Source organism: Cuculus canorus, chromosome 18 (assembly GCF_017976375.1).
Source record: "Cuculus canorus isolate bCucCan1 chromosome 18, bCucCan1.pri, whole genome shotgun sequence".
Classification (NCBI taxonomy): domain Eukaryota; kingdom Metazoa; phylum Chordata; class Aves; order Cuculiformes; family Cuculidae; genus Cuculus; species Cuculus canorus.
The window spans coordinates 4080886-4103684 of NC_071418.1; the positions used below are offsets into that span (position 1 = coordinate 4080886).

The window sequence follows — 22799 nt, forward strand, 5'->3', positions numbered from 1 at the left end:
TGGAGGATGCCACAGGAGCTGGGATGGGGCAGGCTGCTCTCTCCAGGGCGCTCTCAGACAGGGAGGAAAAGGCGAACAGCTCTGGGGGAATAACGGCCTCGGAGCAATGTGAAAAAGGAGGAGGAAAAGGAGTGCTTCAGCACAGAGCAGGCAGAAGGAAATGAAACATGGAAGAAAGTGGGAGGGAGAGAGAGCTGAGGAGGAGGAGGAGAAGATGGGAAGGGTGGGCAGCGGATGGCCGGAGGCGAGGAGAGGGCCTAGGGGGAGAGCAGGAGCTTGGCAGATTGGTGGTGCCTGCAGAGATGAGGACCAGATGGCGACCTGGGTCCTCCCTGAGCAGCTCTGCCTGCATCCACAGCCCTGCCTGGCTCGGTGTGTGCACCGCTCTGCCGAAGAGACGGTGCTCGTACTGCTGACAGAAGGCGAGAGGATGCACAAAGCCACTGCCTGATGAAAATTAAGAGCCTGAAACTTATAATTCCCAAGACTGATTTAAATAGTTACAGTTAACAAATGACCTAATACATAAAAATGGAGATGGCTACCACATGCAGAAGAGATTGCATCTGGCTCCTGCACCTGAAACTTTCTATTTCCTAATGCAAACTAAGCAATGACAAATAAAAACGAGACTGCAAAAGCAGCATGACCTCTTTAAGCTTTAATTATTCATTAGAACTCTTTTCTTCTCTGCTGAGATTGAGAGCAACACATTTAAGTGGGTTCCTCTCAGGTTTATGGAAGATGGAACTTCCTTGTTACACCAGCTAATAAATACAACTAAACACAACGGCCCAACAATATTTGTAGAAACAGCACTTGGGAAAATGTGTTTAATGAATCAGAAGTGCCTTAATCTAGTCAGTCTTGAAAAGCAAAGCATATCATGCAAAATTACAATGCTCTAAAGCACAGATGCATAAATATTTTATTGTTGAGATTTCTGAGTTTACTTTCAGTATTCCAGAATCACATTTTACTGTGAAATATCTCAACCTGCACTGGGAAAAGGATAACGGTGGTGATAGCTTTGGGCAATCCAATCTGAGATCTCAGAATTGGATTTAAATAATGTATCTGAGAGCCCCAGCCCTTATCAGCATCAGGCACATCTTCCATCGTAACCAGAAACGCTTATTGCTTTTTGCTGTCCTAGAATGGGAGTGACCAGGAAGGTTTACAGCTGGGAAAATAAAAACTAAGATATTTTCCTTCTTCTGGGCAGACTGGACAAAAGGCAGGTGACCCTTCATCCCGCTGTGCCTTTGACCCCCTCACAGCCCTCCCTCGTCAGTCCTTCATCTCTCTCCCTGCCCTTCTAGAACAGCATCTCAGGGGCTATATTTCCTCTCGAGTTTTGAAACCAGGCAGGGATCAGTTTGTCACCACCTTGGCGAGACCTCCGAGAGGTACACAGCTCAGGAGGTAGGCAGTGGCTCTGACCGTCCGGGAACGATGCCACGCACAGAAGGAGATTTACAGCTCGTCTCCCCTTCAGACACTTCATCTGGCGCGATGCAGAGCTGACAGCTTCTCATTCCCAGGTAGCACAAACCTCCTTTTCCTCCACACGAGCCTGTATGAGCTGTTTGGGGTCCCACACACTGAGACCCCCCCTGCGCAGGGCAGCATCCCTGCAATCGTCCTGGTAGACGGGTGTAGGCAGCTGAAGGGCAGCTTTCCAAACCCTGCTTGTCTTAACAGGGCCACGCTCTGGTACTTACTCAATCTTTACAACTCAGTGATACGTTGCCAATACATTTTTGCCAAGGAGACAAAAATACGTCTCTTCTTCCTACTGCCTCAACCAATGAAAAATCTCAGTTGTGTGCAAAGAGACTCTCTGTGTGTGTATGTGTGTGTATTTTTTTGGGGGGGGGAGGGAAATAAGAGTTTCTGTTAATTTATTTTCCAGTTGAAAGTCTGCCTTGTAGCCAAGGAAGCAGTGTTTTCACCATGCATGAATTTAGGTAGAAAAGCCTTACTTTGTGTCGTGCGGAAATGGCAGCGTGAGCAGTGGGAATTTGGAGCAAATCCTTTAACTGCTCCATGTCCCAGGTTCTCACCTCTAAGATAGGAGCCACAATGACTTACAAATAACTTCAGGATTTATGAGTCAAAAAGCTTTATATTAAGCAAAGTTGCCCGATAATGGATGAAGAAGAGATGCACAATCCTTCTAAGATGGGGAGTTCAAGCTTCTGTTTAAGAAGAGCTTCAACCTCCCCAACGGCCAGAAAGACTCCAGGTATTTAACATACTAACTTATCTTTTAATTAAGCAAGACTCTCCCACACAGCCATGGTTTGGGATTCTAGCTATGCTTTCTGAATGGTTTGGGTGCTTTAAAAGCACTTGGTACAAAGAGGAGGCATCGGAGGCTTTTTTTTAAGCTCCACATCAACTTTACAAACTACACGCTCCAAAAAGGTGTATTCCTTTTTCCTCCCTCCCTTTTCCCTCAGACCTCGCATGACTTCAAGGCATCAAATGTTAATGAAAGTTTGCCAGGCTTCAAGGGCTGTGAAATGGAAGTTAAAAATCCTGCACCATAGGATGGGTCTAAAAATATTCAGTGGTGTTGAAATATCAACCAGCTCCAGCAGCTCTCCTGCACACGGCGCTACCGATGCATCAGGGTTCTCTCTCCTAAATAAGCTCTTGAGAAAGTCTTCCTGGTGACCATAGATCACTCATGCTCCAGAGACCGGACTCACGGGGCTACGTGCCAGCCAACACCTACTGGAGAGTGAGGATCTGCCGGGTCATTTAATTCGAACGGAGCAGCCAGGGAAGAGCCAGCATCTGAGGGGGATGCACCAAAGCACGCCCGCTCGGCTATGACTCCATCCAGAGGACTCATCAATGTGAAAGTCACCCCTGTGAGAGAAGCATAGCCTGAAACCCCAGCCCTGAGGGTTTGCAAAGCTGAGCCCACCCCGCTCACCATTAGGGTTTGGCTCCTGGGCTCTGCTCTTCATTGTCAGTTATTGTCCAGGCAGCTCGGGTTTCTAGGCCAAGTTTCTACTTTTTTTAGGCATGGCAACACCTAAAAACCTTTGCGGATGTGCTCCTAAGCACTCTCCAGTAGGAGAGCATACCCCCATGAGACATCAGTGCTTTTCCACAGCAGCTCCGCGTGCCTCAGGCGATCTTAGCTGATGCATCCTGCTAACCGGCAAATACTCAATATGCCAGGTATCTTCATCAACTTCTGAGGGGCTCCTGCAGGGGTACTGTCAGCCCCTTGTGCTTTAAAGGTGTTTTTTTGTTGGATTTTTTTTTTATTATAACATCACTCTTGTAAGAGGGAATCTGGGAGCTGGCTTTCCCGCACCACTGCCTCCTCCTCCTCCTCCTCCTTCTTCTTCTTCTTCTTCTTCTTCTTCTTCTTCTTCTTCTTCTTCTTCTTCTTCTTCTTCTTTTCTTCTTCTTCTTCTTCTTTCTTCTTCCTCTTTCTTCTTCTTCTTCCTCTTCTTCTTCTTCTACTTCTTTCTTCTTCTTCGAGAAGTGAAAGACTCTTTCTCCCAGTGAAGCAAATGAGGAGCCTGAATACAATGATTTGGATCGTGACTTCAAGCACAAGCTTGACTACGGCATCTAACCCATTCCCATCACCGGAGAAGCCAGAGGAGGCTGTGACTCAGCTGCACCTCTGAGTCACGCAGCACGATGCTCCTGCGCTCTCCAGGGACAGCACTTTGCCATTAGCCTCTATCAGCAACCAACTACGAGTTTCCTTTGCTGGCTCAGACATTAGGGAGATGTTTGGACCCCACTCCCTGCTGACCTGTGTCAGACAAGGGACACTGAGAGCACGTTCCCCACCCGCGGTGCCAGCCCCAAGGCAGGTATGTGGTTCAGGTGTGCACAGATAGTTCTGTATTCCCAGGCATGGGCAGGCTGTCGGGTCCCACCGCAGCGCTCTGTAAGGACATCGCGACGCAGGCTCAAACTGCTTTTTTTTTGAGAAATAATTCATGTATGTGTGAGCTAAAATTCTGCTTAAAAATCACCCTCTGCCTCAGAAGCTTGAAAGCTGGGAGATCTACAGTAGCAGAGGCTGAATTTCATTTTAGTAGGTTTTTTCTAGCTATTAAGGTAAACTTAGATTCTCATCCTGCATTTCTTCAATTTAAGGATCTTTTCTCATCCAAATATCTCCGATCCCAGCACTGGCAGGATCAGCCCCCACATGTAAGTGGACCACATAAAGTCTTGTACCAAACCCTGAGATGCATGATACTTCTTAAGTGAAAATTCAGGTAATAAACCTTATTTAAGGATTTCAAAATACATCTCTGAATATCGAATTAACTTATCTGACAGTATGAACCAGGGTTTTGGAAAGCTAGAAGGTGCAGGCTTGTGTACGTTAACTGTGTGAGCAACAGCACAAAAAGAAAATGCTTTTTCATCCTTATGAACTTCTGTAAATTGTATTCTATTCTTAGGAGAGTAAACATAATGTAAAAAAAAAAAAAATCTAATAATTTAAACCTTGCAGGAAAAGAGACAAGAGCGATGGGAACCTCTGAAATGATAAATGTATGAATTTATTCCACTGCCACTGTGGGGTTTTAAATTAGTTTTATTTTTCTTTTAGTTCTTCTTGTTGGCAAGCTGGGTTGCATTGCTATCCAGTTATAATGTTTACAGATAAGAAAATCTTGAAGGTCAAATATTCTGTTCTTGGCTATTCTTCTAGAAGGTAAACTTGCGTCTGTGACTCTGTGGAGTGTTCTTATGTCATCATGGGTACCTGAATGATGCCCGTCTAACAGCAACGTTCTCCATTCCTACTCTCTCCCCTTAAGTTCTTCCTGCCTAACAGCAATATACCCCATGGCTGACCTCTCCGCTTAAGTTCTTCCATAGATAAAGAAAGATCTCTACAAGTATAGGGTCGTGGGGCCCTGGCAGAGGCTGCCCAGGGAGGGGGTGGAGTTCCCATCCCTGGAGGGGTTTAAAAGATGGGTGGACGAGGTGCTCAGGGACGTGGTTTAGTGGCAGATAGAATGGTTGGACTCGATGGTCTAAGAGGTCTTTTCCAACCTGGTGATTCTATAAAAGCTTCGTGCATGATGCAAATGATGGACTGCAGGAAATACTCTTCCTTAAGAAAGCGCACTGCGCCAGCGGTCTCTCCTGCTGCACCCATGCACGGGTCAGGCGATGAACCAGTTTGTACTTGACTGAGACCAGTAAGAATTCTGCCATGAACACCTCAAAACACACACTGAGTCCAATATGCTCACTATAATGCCTACGTGGAGATATCAAACCTGCCCGAGTTCAGACGGGTAACTCCGTCCCCATGGCAGCCTTGACCGGGGCGGTGACGCGCAGCAAACTCAGCTGCAGCTGTAATTTGTGTTCGACCGCAGCAGGAAACTGGGAAACTGCTGAAATCTGGATTATGGGGGAGAAGCGAGGCCAGCATCTGCCCACAGCTGAGCACGGCAAGGACATGGCAGGGAAGCACAGAAGCATGGGGAGAGGAACGTGGAAAAAAAAAGAGACAACCTTAATTCCGCCTTCCCATGTTTCTGCAGGTTCAGTTCAGTGCTTTGCTGGATGTAGCTTTCCTTGACAGTTTTGTAACATCTAAAGGAAAGGAAAGAAAATGAAGAGGAAGCAAAGTGTAGGGGCCTTGATCATGACAGGGCTACAGCTCTTTAATGTTAGCTTTGCTCCCTGATGCAGCGTGAAAGTTTTTGGTCTCTGCTAAATCGGGCTTTGAGCCAATGTGGATGGATCGCATACATGAAAGGCCTGGAGCAACAGTTCCTAGAGGCGGACAGCACGGCTGTGGATCAAGACTTCTGCCTTTTTCTTTATTGATGGGAGGGATTGAAGGCTAAATTGGGGTCTTTGTGCTGAAAATCTTTGTGCAATCTTATTTTAAGAGGGAAATTAAAAACCCCCACAACAACAAATCCAAAGAGTATTCTCCAGGAGGGGGGGGATCGAGCAGTGCAAGCCGCGCTTTTTTCTTGCTAGCAGGACTTCATTTTTACTAAAACACTTCTGAGTCCAGTAGTATGCAACAGCCAGGTAAACCAGAGACCTCAGCTGGAAGGTTTGGACCTGCAGTTCCTGGAAACGGAGTAATAGAGTGGAAATCAGATAAACCAGCTTGTATATACCACCTCGCTGTGAATTAGGACTGTCATTGCCTTTCAGTGTGGTACAATCAATTTTCAGAATAAGAGCCTTTCTTTTAGATGGTCAGGGGGCTTAATTCAACTCTGGAATAAATAGGCAGCTAACAATGTGCCAAACTCAGCTTGGATCTTGCTCTAGTTAATTAGGAAGAGTAGCATCAGGGCTAAATTTGGCAAGGAGTGTTTAAGTGACTGCCTTCAGAGACAGGGAAGAAAAACCCTTGCTTAGCTCACTCCATCCAGCTCTTCAAATGCAAATTAACCTGTCAACATCTGCATGCAGCCACACAGGACAGCTGCAAAAAGGAGCTTCCAGCACCCAGGAGAAGGGCTGGAAATGTTTAGTTCCAAACAGCTATTTTCTAAAATAATTTCTAGTAAATAAGAATACATTTAAAGTGGTAAACTGAGCATCTGCTACATGAAACGAATGGAGGACAGGATGTGAAAAGAAACATATGTCAAGTATGCACTTCAGATGCATTGACTGCTTGCCTGCAAAACAGCGAATTTAAACATATTTGCAGCAAACACTGAAAAAAGATTGCCTCTGCAACCAAAAGAGAAGACTCAAATAACGGCACAATTGAAGCTTGGCCACACCTTGCCTTTTCTGTGGTGGAAGAGAGCATTTCATTGTATTCCAGCTGCTGCCTGGCTTCTTTTACTGGGGCACACGTCAGGAATGCCAAGCCCAGATGGCTTTTGTTTGGAGCAGATAATGTCCCTTTACCAGTACATTTAAAAACCCAGCAAACCGAGCCACTGCTGGAGCTAAATCACACCAGATTCGGTTCACGGGACAGAAGATACGGAAATACCCCTGTGCTTTCTATAAAGTATCTTGTACGCTGGCAGAAGAGACGGTGACATCCTTCCTCAGACTGATTCAGCAACGTGTACAGCAGGAACCGAGCTCCGTCGCTGGAAGGGGATGGCTTGTGACTCAATCTCTGTCTTCAATACACTGCAACTCAGGGAAATTGCATTTCTGTCTTTCGTTGAGCCCATTATCCTCAGATAAAATCGCTACTGACTTAACTGAAGCTTTTACTTAGAAAACAAGTACAGGGATAAGGCCCCTTCAGCAGGACAAGGAGAGGCTGGATTGCAGCTTTAAAGGCTGCAACTCTCCTTTACGGAGCCGTATGCAGGAATATTTTGCCCTTGCTTTCAGTAGACCAGGGCACAGGATAAGCTCTGACGTCTCTCTTACTTTTTTTTTTTGTCAGGGGAATAACGTCCCTAACAAACCTGCGCCGCGGTGCCCTCTGCCATCCCGCTGAAGCTCGGATGAGGGTTCGGTCACATGGCCATACGGGCACAGCCGGCTCCTCTGGGCCCCTTAGGAGAGAGGGAAACCAGAATGGGAAGAAGCCACGAGCAGCATCTGCAGAAACCATTTGGCGATGCCACTGCAGTATACCTAAACAGGAGTAAAAGATCCCACTTCATAAAGACCCACGGCTTGTGCCGACACTTCTACTCATCTGTGGGTTTTCAGCCTGAATCAGGGCTGAGGAAATAGTAAAGATCTTTTGACTCAGCTGCAAGCACTGGGCTTTGTCCTATTCCTCTTGGCATACTGTGGCATCTTATGAACTAACACAAAATGAGAAGATGAAAGAGAAGAGCCTCTGGAAAATCCAGAAGCCTGCCAGAGACAACTGTGGTTCCCAGGGAGAACCTCAGAACAGAGATACTGCTTCCTTTGCAGCGCCTTCACCTCTTTGCTCAGCTTTGCTTCAATATTTTTTTCCCCTGATCCTGGGCACTATAATTACAGAAACGAAGAGCCTCCATTGTAACAGCGGTGAACCGACATGGCCCAGCAGCGGAGCTGGGGTTTTAATCCCCTTGGCTTGCTGAGCAGCACAGTGCGCTATTGAGTGCGTGTCCACCATAGCAACAGCAGTGGTGCTCCAAGAATTCGATTTGCACGGTGCCCCTGGGCCTTGCCTTGACATCTTCATTGTTCCACAGCAAAATAAATAAAGAAAAGTCCAAGGGTAACATAAAGGCAGTGCAAAACACAAAATACTATAGAACAGGGTTACCTAATGGTTAATTTAGAAAGGAACACATCATTAAAAACGTATGAAGGTGGCTACATATTGATGCTGTATAAATATTTAAAGGGATGCCTCTCATAAGGGCAGCATTCCAAACTATACCTAAAATAACATGTATGAAGGAAAATTAAAAGAATATTTCACCATTTGGACTTGTTTAATCTGCCTTTGAAAGGGTTTTTCAGCCCCGCTACTGAACATCAGTATGGGGAAGGATATCAGACAAAACCCATTTCTTGGTGTAATTCTACCAAAGTCAGCAGAGTTAAACTGAAGATTATTTTTCTGGCCTTTTAAATACAGTGTAATTTTCTCCATGGGTAGTTATTAAAAGCTATTGAGAGAGATTGCTGCTGCTGTTGGAAAGGCTTTCTGGAGAGGTCACTGTCCCACGTGAATAGCACCAGTGAAAAACCAGGTTTGTAGTTTTAACAACTTGAAGAGTCCCCGTGGGCTCCAACTACACCACACATCACTGCCTGACCCAAAGCTATGAGCACACATCTATTCTGAGTCAAGATATCCTGGCTTGACATCCATCCCTACATTACAAGAATTCTGCCCATAGAAATTGCTTAAAATATTGGAGGGGGCACTGCAAAAGATATCCATGTGGACACTTAGTTCCATCTCCGTCACGGAGGACTTATTCTTTCAGTACACTTTTGGAGGCTCAACTGCTCTGTGTTGACATGTTGGGGGTAGTTAGGCTTTGTATCCCTTTCACCAGCTCTCCGAAGCACTGGCTGAGAAGGGCATTCCCCACCTTTCTTGTTTTGGACTCCAATTCCTGCAGTCTTATCTGCACATGGATCAAATTAAAGGGTGCAAAAATGTCCAACCGAGCACCTACTGCATGTCGTCAAGACATGACAGACATCTTCAAGGTGAATTAAGTCCGAGACTAAAAAGTTCCAACTTTAATTTTGGCCGTGGCAAGATTAGTGTCTGGGAAGGCACCGTTGCTGCCAGCAGCTCTCAAAATGCACCTCAGGGATGTGGATCTCCAGTGGAGGGCATTGCTCCTCATGTGGAGCACCGAGCCAGGTACCCAAACTGCATAGATTGGCAGGAGCCAAGACGCAGCACAGCATTAACCTTCCTCCAAGCCACAAAGGCAGTCCCCACCCAGCACACACATTTCCAGAATTGTTCTTCCGAGGCACCTGTTTGGTTTTTTCCCTGCCTACACAGGCAGCTCAACTGTGTAGCCAAGGATCCTGCCCAGTCTTGCAGAAATCACAAGCTCCATTCCTAGGCTATGCAGCACCAATCTTTGTCTGGACTGTGCATAAATCAAGACAAATCTTGGGTTAAATGCTGGCCAAACCCAGAGAATTATTTAACCGTTTTCCAATAGCTTAACTAGAAAGACTCTCGGGATGAAAGTGGGAACACATGAGACCTCATAATTTATATATGTATTAACTTCCCACTGGTGAAATTAAAATGCAAAATAGTATCTCTAAACAAAATCGTGAAGCTCTGTCCCTTGAGATAGTTAAAAATTAGATGAGCAAAGCAGATACCAGAGGATCTATTCTTACCCTCGTGGCACTTTGGGCTAGATCGTAGGTATTTTCTCTGTCTTCCACAGCTACAATGCTGAGCTCCAAGAAAGGATTTGTCTGTGCAGTACAGTGGAGCTCAGCAATAATTACCCATTGTGCTATTTGATGAGCCATCCTTTTGGTTCTCCAGTAACCCGTGCACCTGGACTTTAACTAAAACCAAATAATATGCACAGAAAACAATTTTATGTAAGAGGAGGTGAACATCACTAAAAATCAGAGAGTCTTTGTATGGCATGCCAAACTGCTGAAGCGAAAAAATGTCTTCAGTGAAAGGGCTCAGATGTGAGCATGTTTCAGTGCACAGCTCCAGGAAAAACTCTGATAATAAATGTGAGCTTGTTATCGTTGCTTTTCAGTGGGAAGTAAAGCCGGAAGCAGGGTCGTGCTGGCTAATTGAAGCTTACATTTTCATTCAAGCACTGCATTTTAATTATAAACTGGTGACACAAGTGTCACTTAGTTCTTATCCTGTTTTAAGTGTGCATACGTATAAAAAATATTTTCAGTTATTAATTTATTCTTGTGATCATATTCATTATCCTACATTATGTCTACCAGGCACGTGTCTAATGACATGTTTGATACACTCTAATTCTTATGCCTCTTTTAATACAGAGCTCACACACACATTTTAGGCTGAATGTAGTGCCAGTTGGCCACCAAAACAGGTGCACATTAATGCTATAAAATCAGCGTTAGGAACTGTGTACCCATATTCTGGCCAGCTGCAACCACTTGCTCAGCCCTCCCGGGGCAAAGCAGTCATGCCAGAAAAAGGGATAACCTGTGGGAGTAGCCGCATCCAGCGCTGATGCCTGGAGATGCCGACGGCGAGGTCCTGGCAGCCCAGGTCTGGCCCTGATCCTGAACCACTTGTGTTTTGTCCAGCTTCTGCGTCTGAGGGCTCCTCTGATCCTGCAAAATTGACTGTGTTGGCTCTTTGCATGGCCTAAGCTCTGGGTAAGACTTGAAATTCAGGTGGAAAATTTCTGGCCTGTTTTCGCTTCTCTGTAGGGTCCTGCTGTGTCCAAAGACTGTCTCCAGCCAGAATGCTGCCTTTTATATATAGAAATTAAAATAAAATGAGGAAAAAGGTCACTGGGAATTGGCTGGCAAGAGACACAAAGTAAGTCATTAAAAATCAGACCAGGAGTACAAGTAAAAACAAGGGCAATATCCCTAAAAAGCAAGTTTTGAGCATAAACCCCTCTCAAAGACATTGGATGGAATGAGATAGCTACGTTCCCCCCCTCTTAATTTGCTACCAAACTATAAAGAGGATTCTATTCTAATAAGCACTACTGTAGTGGGACGCTGCAAATGAACTGTTCCAATGGCTATAATCCTAAGTGATACTGAAAATATAACCCGAGCATTATTCCTAACCACTACATGTTTTATTTCAGGTCTTGCATCTTTAAGGATCCCAAAGCATCTCCAAAACCGTCTGCATTTGCCAGCGCTAAAGGCAAGGACAAGAGTACTGCAAAATGTGCAGAGCAAAGGAGAAACACTCACCGATCTCTGAAGCAAACCTGCAGTCTATTGAGGAGAACCGCAGGATGTTTAATCTCATGATTAGCAGACAGCCGCAAAGTCCTGGACAAAATTTTTCGGTAACACCTAAGCAACTTCAAAAATGAAATTCTGTTGACTCCCAACACAACGTAAGCTTCAAAGACAAACCTTCACTGGCAATTTGGTTAGAGTTCATAAGCCACAGTCTTTAAAAAGACTGCTCATCATCTTGGAGCATCTTTTGTCGACAGACAAAAATGTGTTTTCACAGCGGGTAGAGGTGGAGGGATGTGGACCAGCTCTGATCCAAACACAGGGTGGGCAGATCCAAGCAGTGCGAAGCCTGAGCCAAGAAACTCAGTCTCTTGCCAGGTTTATTGGCTTGGCATCAGTGCATGCATAAATATAGAGGGGCTTTTTGGATTGGGGCCATCCATACCCTACCAGTCCGTCTAGAAGAGGTTGGTCTGTCTGCAAAGAGCACACTGGTGAACCCAGAATTACTGTAACGGCAAATAACTGACGCTCTGCTGCCGGCTGGCAGGAGGATAAGAATAAGCACCCAACTTGTTAGGGTTAGCAACTCTCGTTTAAGAAGCCATTTCCAAACTGTTACTTAGCTCCCTGATTTATTAATTCATATTTTATCCCATCTAGGACAGCTCTGCTTGATACTGACATTTTCCAACCGTTTCCCTAATAAAATTCAATTGAAATCATTAATAATGTCGCTGAGCCCTAATTGAACAGAATAAACATCTGTCACCCGTGTGTATGTCAGGTAGCAGAGTGGGACCAAGGGATGTTAAATTTGGGAGGAAATAGATGAAGAGCCTGGGGCTTTGTCTCTGCAACCTGCACTGGAAACCAAGCTCCTGAAGATGTGGCAGTTCACAATTACCAACAAATGACCAACCCACCATCAGCAGAGGCAGATCTGGAGGATAATAATGTATTTGGGGCTATTTACTCCATTGGCTCAAGTAACAGATCTCTGTTCAGTGAATCTGAAGCCTTCGACCCTGTTTATGATCCATGTGGATAAAAATATGATGCGACATAATGCTGTTTCATCAGCTTGCTAAAAACAAACTAACACACAAAGAAACCAACTCCAGCCAATTCTGCGCTAAAATGTATGCGAGTATGTAAAGAAGCATTGCTGAGGTTTATGCGACGTTAGAAGATCCACTGCACACAACAGATTAAAGCCCACTATTGCCATTAGTGAGTCATATACAAAGGAGTATTAATTACTAACTCGCCTATCTGGCTGCCTTTGAAAACTCACTCTAAATAGTCACAAGATCTTCCAGCGTTAAGAGTTTGCGATTCCATTTGCCTGCGGGCAGCTGAATGCGGGGGGCTGAGCTTTAAAAAAAAAACCCAACAGCATGGCAATTCTTAAATAGCCATCACTGACATCCAGTGAGCCACGAGATAGGTATGCGCAGCTCTAAGATAGGTATATGCAATAAGTCACATTTTAGATTTGATTATAGTTAGGCAATGTACCTCGGGCAAGATCCTATTTCAAGTCATAATTGTGACATGTCATGGTTCCTTCTCAATGCCTTGCAGCAACAATAGATAAACTATGCCTCTGGGATGCAAGTAAGACACAATAACAATCCTAACATTATTGAATGCTATATATTTGGACAGGGGAAAATATTCAGCCATCCACGTTCTACACAAAATTGTGTTATTTAAAACGTATAATTGGGAGAAAACTGATCTAAAACCCCTGGTAGGGAATTGGCAGTGCCTTAAAAATTGTTATAAGCTACATCTGGGAAAAAAAACCCTAAATGAGGGTGGTAACTCCTCAGTGAATTGGGTACCTCTCCCACTCAAAGAGAGGATGCTTGTTGCTTCTGAATATGTTTGAAATATTTGGCATTATCAAGCTAATGGGACTGGCTAAGTGAGAAGCATTCAAAGGGCATAACGAAGTGGCACAATTCCAAAACAGCAATTAAAAGGCGGAATGTTTGAAAAAGAACAATAAAAGAGGTTAATTCATACCAGGGCCTGGCAATCTGCGCAGGAAATACTGTAATTCCATAATGTGCTCTTCTCTTCCTCTACCTCTCCCTATCATCACTGTGTATTTATAACCTAGCATTCCTTCGCATATAATGTGTGACCAAAAAATGACTCAATTCCATTGACAAAGACCTTACAGTGCTGTTTGTATAGGACAGAGGAGCTTGGGTAAACACATGGGAAACAAAGGAAATCAGGTAGAGAAAAGAGAACCCAAACCTCATACCTTTTGACAAGTATATGATTACACATTTTTTCTTGGCAGGAGGGCACAGAGATGCTCAAGAGTTAAAAAGAGACATTAAAAATCCCACATTTCTACCAGTTTTCTAAAGAAAGCCTCTTGCACTACCACTGAAAAGCTGATTTAGAAGGTATCTCTTTAATAGAAAGAAAATTCTAACATTTCAGCAAGGAGAGGCAAAAAGACAACAAGAAAAAAGATGTTAAGACGACAGGCTGCCACAAGAAGGAGGAGAAAGAGGGGCTGGACTATTCGTCAGGCTAAATGAGGAGCTGCTTCAACACTTCCACGGCATCTGACCCACAGCATGCAACGACCGGCAAAAATGCCTCCAGGTTTGAAGGGAAATCTAGCGAAAGTCTGTCTGGTCCGGGCTATCCATCCTGCAGGCAGCTTGCCCTAAGGCTTGCTATTTCGAGAGATTAGAGAGACCACATATCATTAATATTAGAATAAATCCCAATATAGAAAAAGTCACTGTCTCAAATGTTGCTGTGGTCCCCCGCATCTCTGTGTGCCCCTCCAAACAGCCTAAACCACCTCTCTGAAAGAAAAAATACGAGCCAAAGACCAGGAAAGAGCCACCTTACACTCTAAAATTTTGAACTGATGCATTTTGGGAGAGGAGACATACAACTAAAGGAAGCGACTATCTGGGAATAAAGAAAGGGAGGACAAAATATGATCAAAATATACCGAAGAAGTGAGAGATTTTAGGGCAAGGCATAAAATAGCAAGAGGCCCTGCACAGCACTGGGGCGGTCTACTGAAAACATCCTTTTGTTCTGAAGTCATAAATGTGTATCAGCCTCTCAGACATATGGGCAGTTGTGCATTTATCCTGTTTATTTTACTACTCCTATGCATCCTGCCTTGCCATCTGTTGGTAAGAATTTGGATGCTGAACCATAAGTCTGTGACATAATAAATACCAGTAAACAGAAATCTAAAATGAAGATAAGCACAAAGTAATGTTTGGAAGCAGGACCAGTTTTTCAGTTCAACACTAGGATTTATTTCCTGAGATGAGTCTTGGCTCAAAAAAGAAGGACCAGCAGGAAAAGGTCCAATTGAAGGGACAGATCTACGATCCCTTCTCTTATATTGGCTTCATATTGGCATAATTCCACTGCCTTCCTAGAAAGCAGCTAAATTTACGTAGGTGGAGAATCAGACTTAATCCTGTCCCTCAAGGAAGACATGCTTAGACACAAAATATTGCATGTATAAAACATAAGTTGCAAGCAAAATGCTTCAAACCCAATTAAAGTAGCATTCGTGTACCTTCTCTGAGCTGGGCGGCCCTATCGCCGTGTCCCAGTTTCTCCACATCTTCTTTTCTCTTTTACTACTAGTATGGGAGGAAAGCGAGTGGGAAGGAAGCACGGTTATCCTTCCTAGTCAAGGGCAGAAACATAGAGTAAGTGGTCGCAAATCAAGCAGAAAACCTAGTGAAGCCCAGACCAACAAGTCCCTCCTCCTCCCTCTCCATCCCCAGTCTGGGGATGCAGACGTTACCGCTCAGCTCTCTGACACACAAACCACTCAGACATCAACTAAATATCTGAGTGCTGGGAGGTATTAATAACAGACTTCAAATTATACTCAGTATCTAAGTACTTCTACTGCATCAAAAGAATTAAAAAGGAGATGAAAGCACTACCCTCCCTCTTTTTTCTCTCTCTCTCTTTCCCTAAAGACACACACGGCTACAGAATGGAGATACCAGCTATCCGCCCCTTCTCCCCAAGCTTTTCCAGGAGGTTCCTGTGTTTTACTGCTGGCAAGACTCAGACCACAACAACAGGCTGAACAGCACAACACAGGCAGAAGGAATGTAGAGTGATCCAGGGAATGGGAGAGGCTCCACCCAAGAAATAATTACTGCATTGAAATCTTACAGGAACAAAAAAAATACATTTTCACATTTGCCTGTTTTACCAGTTTACCCTGGTGAGGGTGAGCAGAGCTGCCAGAAGGCAGGGCAAGCTCCGATGAGGTGCAACAGCTACAGGCTCCTGCCAGTATCTAAAAACAGTAATAAAAGCCCATGGCAGAGGGTCAGTTAAATGTAATGACAGCTGGAAGAAGCCCAAAGACTACATTATATTACACTGCAAAGGTCCCTGTGAACCCCAAAATGACTTACTATTGCTCTGACAGCGACTACCACAAATGCCATCTGTCAACCGCCTACAATATGCAGTATAGTTATACACAGAATAAAAGAGTAACCATAGCACAACACAGTCACAGGTCTCCTATTTGTGCAACCCAATGCCTCCTTGAGTCTTTTCCAACAACACCCTGAAACCTAGGTAAGATTAATATTATCCATAATAGATCTTGCACAGCTGAAGAAGCTTTACAGCTGGATTACAAATGTGCTTTCATTGGTTTACAGCCTTTGGGGAGTATCACTAATGCACAAAAAGTCTTTGGGTTCTAACCTTTGCTTTGGGATATTTGACATGCAGAGAGCCATGGAGAAAATATCCAAACGCTCATGTAGTCTGATAGCTCCCTACTGGCTATCTAGTAGATCGAGTTCAAGAAAGCAAATTAATTCACTAAAGCGACATACATTCAGTCAATTAGCCTCAGATCCCTGTTTCACAGAACGTCTCAGGAAGAACGGACGTTTTGTTACATCAATAGGGTCATTTGAGAAGCTCTGTTGCAATTGTTCAAAGATGTGCATTTAGGAGATCCGTGCTTTTTTCTTCCGAAAAGAAAAGAAAATGCCTTAGCCCATATTCTGTTGACAGTTCCTCCAGCACAGTATTTTAAATATGTTATACCACGGACAATATTTCGAAGAGATTGAACTATGAGTCCCTAAAGATTGTTCCAAATTCATAAAGTCTCTCTCGAAAATGGAATGCTCTTGAAAAAAATTAACCTAAAAAGACTGTCAAAAATCACTCCGTGGATTGCTGACCAGACCGCACTGCTTCAAGCACTGTTGCAAAGATGACACTGGAGCTCTAAGAATTGCTTTAAAAACAAATGCAGCACAGACACTTTCTCAACAGCATGTTTTACCGAAGAAATAAAGATGGTATGAGCAGGATGCATGGAAAGAAAGAATGAAACCATGGGCTGAATCTTGCAAAAGTCCTTCTCTAATGTGTTTGTTTGTTGCGAAAGACTCATGGATGGAAGCTCGCTCTTCAGGCGCTATAATGCATGTACAGAATATGTACATACTGTCCAAGAAATAGGCTACAGCATACACAGAATGAATTTTTCATAGCAGAGACACCCATTTGTGTATTCTCCATTTGCAGCTATCTTCCTCCACAGTGTGAATACAGGCTCACACGTCTGTCAAGACTTGAGAAGACCAACCATCCCTTAATCCAGCTACTTGTGCTTGTGGATATAACTTCCAAAGCAGATCACGCCTGATATTCCAGTGATAGAGCATTTGCTCTTCAACAAATAAAATGTTGGCAATAGCACATGAATATAGTCTGCATTGTATTTAGTTGCTTACAAATAGTGGTGGTGCTAGGACTTCATAGCATTGCTTTGAGAATACTAAATAATATTCATTCTTTTTGGATGAGCCATGAATTTGCAGTATTGACGGAGAGCAGCCTTCCTTTATTTGCTTGCCTCAAACATTTGTATAAGCATTTTTATTTTGTTTTCAAGAGTAACCATGGGAGCAGTGCATGCGCGTGCCGCAGTTCCCGTGTTTGTGTGCATTCATCCAAGCCGGAAGACTTGCAAATAATTGTGCAAATGTGCGTTTCTGCAAGTTTTCAAGTCATAAATGATTTACTCGATCCTTCCTCCCAATTATAAATGTTCCAGCCACTCAGTCAGGAAGGGGACACAGTTCCACGTGATTTAAATAAAACCAATGGCACCACTTGAAAAGTAAATGGCGAACAGGGAATACTGAAAGCAGTACACACAATGGGTTCAAAGACATTCACATGCTCAAGTGTTTAATAAAATGATCTTTGAATAAATTTAAATTACAAGTATATCACTTGATTTCATATCTTGATGTCCCAGGGCCTGCAGAGCTCTCTATTGTGAGCCGGTCTATTAACTTCTGCAAGATTGTTCACCAAGATAAGCAGTTTCAGTGGATAAAGTGGTATTTTTAAAGTATTTTTTTTTCTTCTAGGCAAATATTTCAATAGCAGATCCTCCTTGTGTAAGACTATGCAAGGCTTACATAGTTGTGCTGCACATTTACTACCGGAATAGGGGCTGCTGGAAAACCAGGATGGTTTAATCTCTCTTAGGCTAGCTTGACCACAAAAGGATTATTCATAAGACAGCGATTGCTGTGTTCCCAAGACTCTGGTCTTCACCATCTTGACAGGGACTCATCGCTTGTGACAACAGCTGTAGCTCAAGCGTGGACACAGCATATAACAGCATCACTTGAAATGGGACTGATTGGCTCTTACTAATTTATGGGCTGGGATGCAGATTTCAGGTGTGGATGGCTGCATGGGAGCTTCATCAGGAAACTTCTAAGTCCAGCGACAGTTTAGCTGTAAAAGATGCAGTTATTGTAGGTGCTGTGGCCCCAGAAAACCAAAACCCAGCTTTGGCAGGGAGCCCCTGGGCCATTTTCCTGCAGAGGCTCAGTTGAACAGCATGCACTTCTGCTACACGCACATTCATAGCAAGAATGACTTTAAACAGCTTCCTACCTAAGGCAATTATCTTGGATATAAGTTTTAAAAATCCAGGCAGAAATACTGCTATTATTTAAAATTCACTCAATGAGCCTCCTACCTCCACCTTTGACAAACACGCTCGAAGAACAAAACTGGGATTATACAGGCAAGAGTTTGACTGATGTATCATTAACACTACTTCTTGAGTGACTAAACTCCGTAGTAGTATAGACTACTAGTACTGAAACATGACTTCATCCCCAGGACAAGTGCAGCTCCAAACAAAGATCATACGCTGAATCCCTACCTGCACCACTCCAGTTATCATTACGATGCTAATTTGTTGTGAAATGTTGTCCCCAAGAAGAAACAACAGGAAAACCTCAAGGAACACCTAATAATTTGATTAGAAGGATACTCTTTTTCCATTCTGTTTCAACATTTTTGTTTGAAATTTCGGATACTGTACAGGTGATTGTTCAAAATTCAGCATACAGGTTGTTTTATGGGCATAGCTGACAGAGGTTTTAATGGAAAATTTCAATTGACCTGAAATTTACCCTGTGAAATGCTTTATTCATGTCAAAAACAATCTGTATTTTCAGGTTTTGCACATTTGCACCTTAGACTTATCTTTTTAAATAACGGCGAAATGGTGCTTAAGACCATAAAAATAAATTAAGTAAGCATTTATAATTACTGCTCCAAAACACAAAAAGAACTCTAAAATAGGTTTGAAGCCCAATCATTTAATCACATATAAAAATCCATAACTGAAATTATTTTCTTGCTGTGTATCTCCTCAGAGTTGCAACTACTACGTTGATTTTACTAAAAGACTCATCCACTCCGAAGCAGTGATGCTCTGAAATGATCAAGGAAGTGGTGTTCTAAATCAGCTTCTAGAAGTGGTTTTATTATTTGACGAAAAAAGGAATCTTCCCGTATCGAAATCAGAGTCCCATGATATGGTTTAAAACATGAATATTTTAATGTATCTATAGATTTTATCTCACAAAGACAGAACATACTGAAAATGTAGGAGAGAATATAGTCTCTGTTCCTGATATCTGTGAACAGATGACAGATTTTCTCAGAGTGTCCTTTCTTAGCACATATTTGACAACTTTAAAATTTGTAGCTTAGTAATTTGGCTGTGAGCATTCGAACGTTGAGCAGGATAGCTTAATTGCTGTTGGATAGATGGGTCCCATCAAATACTTTTTGGTCCCCTGAAAGGATGAGGCTTACTTTGCACAGCACCGCTGGAGGCAATTCTTCAGCAAACACCTTTGCAAAGAAAAATACGCTCAGGAAGGCACAGGTGGTGCCCCAGGGATGCAATGAGCCCAGAGACCAGCCAGCATTCCTGTCCACGTCCTTGCCCGCGGCAGGGGGTTGGAACTGGATGATCTTTAAGGTCCCTTCCAACCCTAACTGTTCTACGATTCTACGATTCCGGGGCACTGTCTGCAACGCTGCCCATTTCTCATGATTTCACTGATTTGTTGGGTTTTAACAAAGTTCTTACTTAAGCCCAGTTTAAATAAAAGGGGGGGGGGAAAAATCCACCCGTTTCAGTCAAAGCTGCACTTCATTTCTATGAATGAGATTCCTGGAAGACCTTACAGAAATCACAAACTTTGGGAAACTCAGGGATTTCTCCCGGAGACGACAGGCCCAGTCTAGTTGAGTACGCTGAGCAACTCCTGCGAGATGCAAACAAACTTATTTTCCATGGAAAATGGAAATTCAAGACACCAGAACAAGCTCAGTGAAGACCACAAGGTTTGGTTTAAGCCGAGGATGCTCAGCATCTCTCAGCAAACTCAAGAGCTTTCAGACGCAAGCTTTCATTTTCCAGGTGTCATAAAAGCCCATGCCAAGAGTTAGATTTCCTTTAGGAGTTATAAAGCCAAGCATTATTATTACCCATAAACCTTCACATTTCAGTAATTCTTTCTCTTTTTATTGCCCTAACAAATTTTCTCGTCCTACAGCTATTCTACATATGCATACTATTACTAGGTGGCATATTTTAAGAGAAAAATGATACTACACTGTAGCCTCAAATTGTTAGCAAAAGGAGAAAATGAGAACAGACATGAGGATGAAGTGCTTCTACGATGCCACAGCCTTTTCCGAGGAGGAGAAAACCTTCCGAATACAGCCGCTAGACTCTGGACTATCGTTGGGCTCGTCTGAGCTGAGCTGTCAGTTAGAATAAACCAGGAATCCAGATTTGTAAAGTTCGTGTGTGCTAAGTTGTGCTGATGGAATTAGGTGCCGATACGCCAAGAGTATTATTGCTGGGGGAAGAAAGACTCCAGCGTACGCCCACCCCCAGGAGCTCAACACAAGCCAACAGCCTTCCTCTGGGCTCTCCCTTCCATCCAGCATCGCTGGGGCTCTGTCAGCTCTCCGGGCTGAGGGAATGGACCCATCAGATCGAGGGGTTCAGACCCACCCTGGCCCCCCCTTGTCCCTCTCACGGGGACGAGCTGGTTTCCCACGGTCCCAGCTCCGTGCGCTCGGCTGACAGATGTTGTTTCCCATCTGGGCTCTCCGATCTGCGATGCCAAATCTCTAAAAACACCCATGTGTTTCTTTGTCCCGGGAGTTAACACGCCGCGCCTTCTCTCCAATTCCATTTTCCGAGAGGGAGACGCACAGCTGGGCTCTGCAGGGAAGGGGGGGTCCTATCACCCATCCCAGGGATGAAAGGGGTGTCCTGCCACCCATCCCAGTGGGAAAGGGGTGTCCTGCCACCCATCCCAGCAATGAAACGGGGGTACTGCCACCCATCCCAGCAATGAAAGGGGCGTCCTGCCATCCATCCCAGCAATGAAAGGGGGGTCCTGCCACCCATCCCAGGGATGAAAGGGGTGTCCTGCCACCCATCCCAGGGATGAAAGGGGTGTCCTGCCACCCATCCCAGTGGGAAAGGGGTGTCCTGCCACCCATCCCAGCAATGAAAGGGGGGTACTGCCACCCATCCCAGCAGGGAAGGGGGGGTTCTGCCACCCATCGCAGCCACCACTACCCGCATCTTTTCCTCTGTTGGCATTAACGACCCCGACCCTGGGGCTGCAGCGAGTAACCCCGAACCCACACACCGCCTGAGCAGCAGCACCACCACCTTCAGCCACGTTCCCGCTGCCTCTGCCGGAGGGTAGACAGGGAGAAACTTGGGTTTCTGCCGTCCTGCCCGAGCCCTGCGGCTCAGCCCCAACGCCCCGCGGGGTCCTCAGTCTCCGAGCGGTCCCCAGTCCCAGAGCCTGAGGGGTCCCCAAGTGTCCAAGCCTGAGGATTCAGCTACAACCCCAAAAGCCCTGGCCCCGCCGGGAGCCCCCCGGAGCCCTGGAGGTCCCTCACCCCCTTAGAGGGGGCAGAAGAACGAGGTCGCCCCCCCCCCCCCGGGCACCGCTCCGCACCCCTCCGCCCGGTTCCCATGGCAATCCCGGAGATGCCGGTTGCCACGGTAACGCCATCCTCCTCCTCCTCGGCCGTGTCCGAGGCGGCAGCGCGGCTCCCACCGGGTTCTGCCCGGCGGCTCCGGGCCCCGGGGAAGTTATTTCCACCCCGTCCATCCCCGGTACCTTCGAGGCAGCAGATCCTCCAGAGCCCCGAGTGCGTGAGGTCGCCCCGCGCCTTCTTCGGCGGCCCCTGCGCTTCGTCCGCCGTGATGTTGGTGCCGTTGCAGATGTGGGCGCTGGAGTAGAGCCAGTAGTCGGTGCCGATGGCGATGGCCATGAGGCTGAAGGCGGCGAAGGCGCCCACCGTGGTCAGCAGCATCTGGACGCCACGGTCACACCACACCATGGTGCTTCATAGTCCCCCGCCCGGGCGCGGGGGGCCGCACGACACCGCCCGGCAGCCGCCGCCGCCCGCGGGAGGCAGCCGAGTCACGGGGCGGGGGGCGGAGGCGGTGGATGGGCAGGGGGACCGCCCGCCCCGCCCCGCAGCGAGGGATGGAGCGAGGGAGGGGCGCCCGGCAGCCGACCCCGGGGGGGACCGGGGGGACCGAGCCCCCCGACGGGCGGAGCAGCGCCGGGGAGAGGCGCCGCGCACACCCCGGGCTGCAGCCCCCTGCCCGCAGACCCTAAACCGCAGCCCCCCGATCTGCAGCCTCCCAGCCCGTAGCCCCCCGATCTGCAGCCTCCCAGCCTGCAGACCCTAAACCGCAGCCCGTGGTCTGCAGCCTCCCAGCCCGCAGCCCCCCGATCTGCAGCCCCCTGCCCGCAGCCCCCCGATCTGCAGCCCCCTGCCCGCAGACCTCGACCCACAGCCCGGGCTGCTGCCTCCCAGCCCGCAGACCTTAAACCGCAGCCCCCTGTCCGCAGCCTCCCGCTCTGCAGTGTCCCCGCGCTCAGACCCCCGATCTGCAGCCCTCGATCTGCTGCTTCCCAGCCCGCAGCCCCCTGCCAGCAGCCCTTGAACCGCAGCCCCCCGATCTGCTGCCTCCCAACCCGCAGACCCCTACCCGAAGACCCCCTGTCTGCAGCCTCCCAGCCCGCAGCCCCCCG

General features: G+C 46.0%; 1 protein-coding gene across 1 annotated transcript in view; it reads right to left on the reverse strand.

Annotated features, from left to right (window-relative positions):
• CACNG4 (calcium voltage-gated channel auxiliary subunit gamma 4) overlaps positions 1-22237 on the reverse strand; it is a 40845-nt gene extending 18608 nt beyond the window's left edge. The window contains exon 1 of the mRNA XM_054083537.1: positions 21873-22237. Coding sequence (XP_053939512.1) covers positions 21873-22095 — 223 coding nt within the window. The 5' untranslated portion in view covers positions 22096-22237. The remainder of the gene's footprint in view (positions 1-21872) is intronic.
• Positions 22238-22799: the final 562 nt, after the last annotated feature.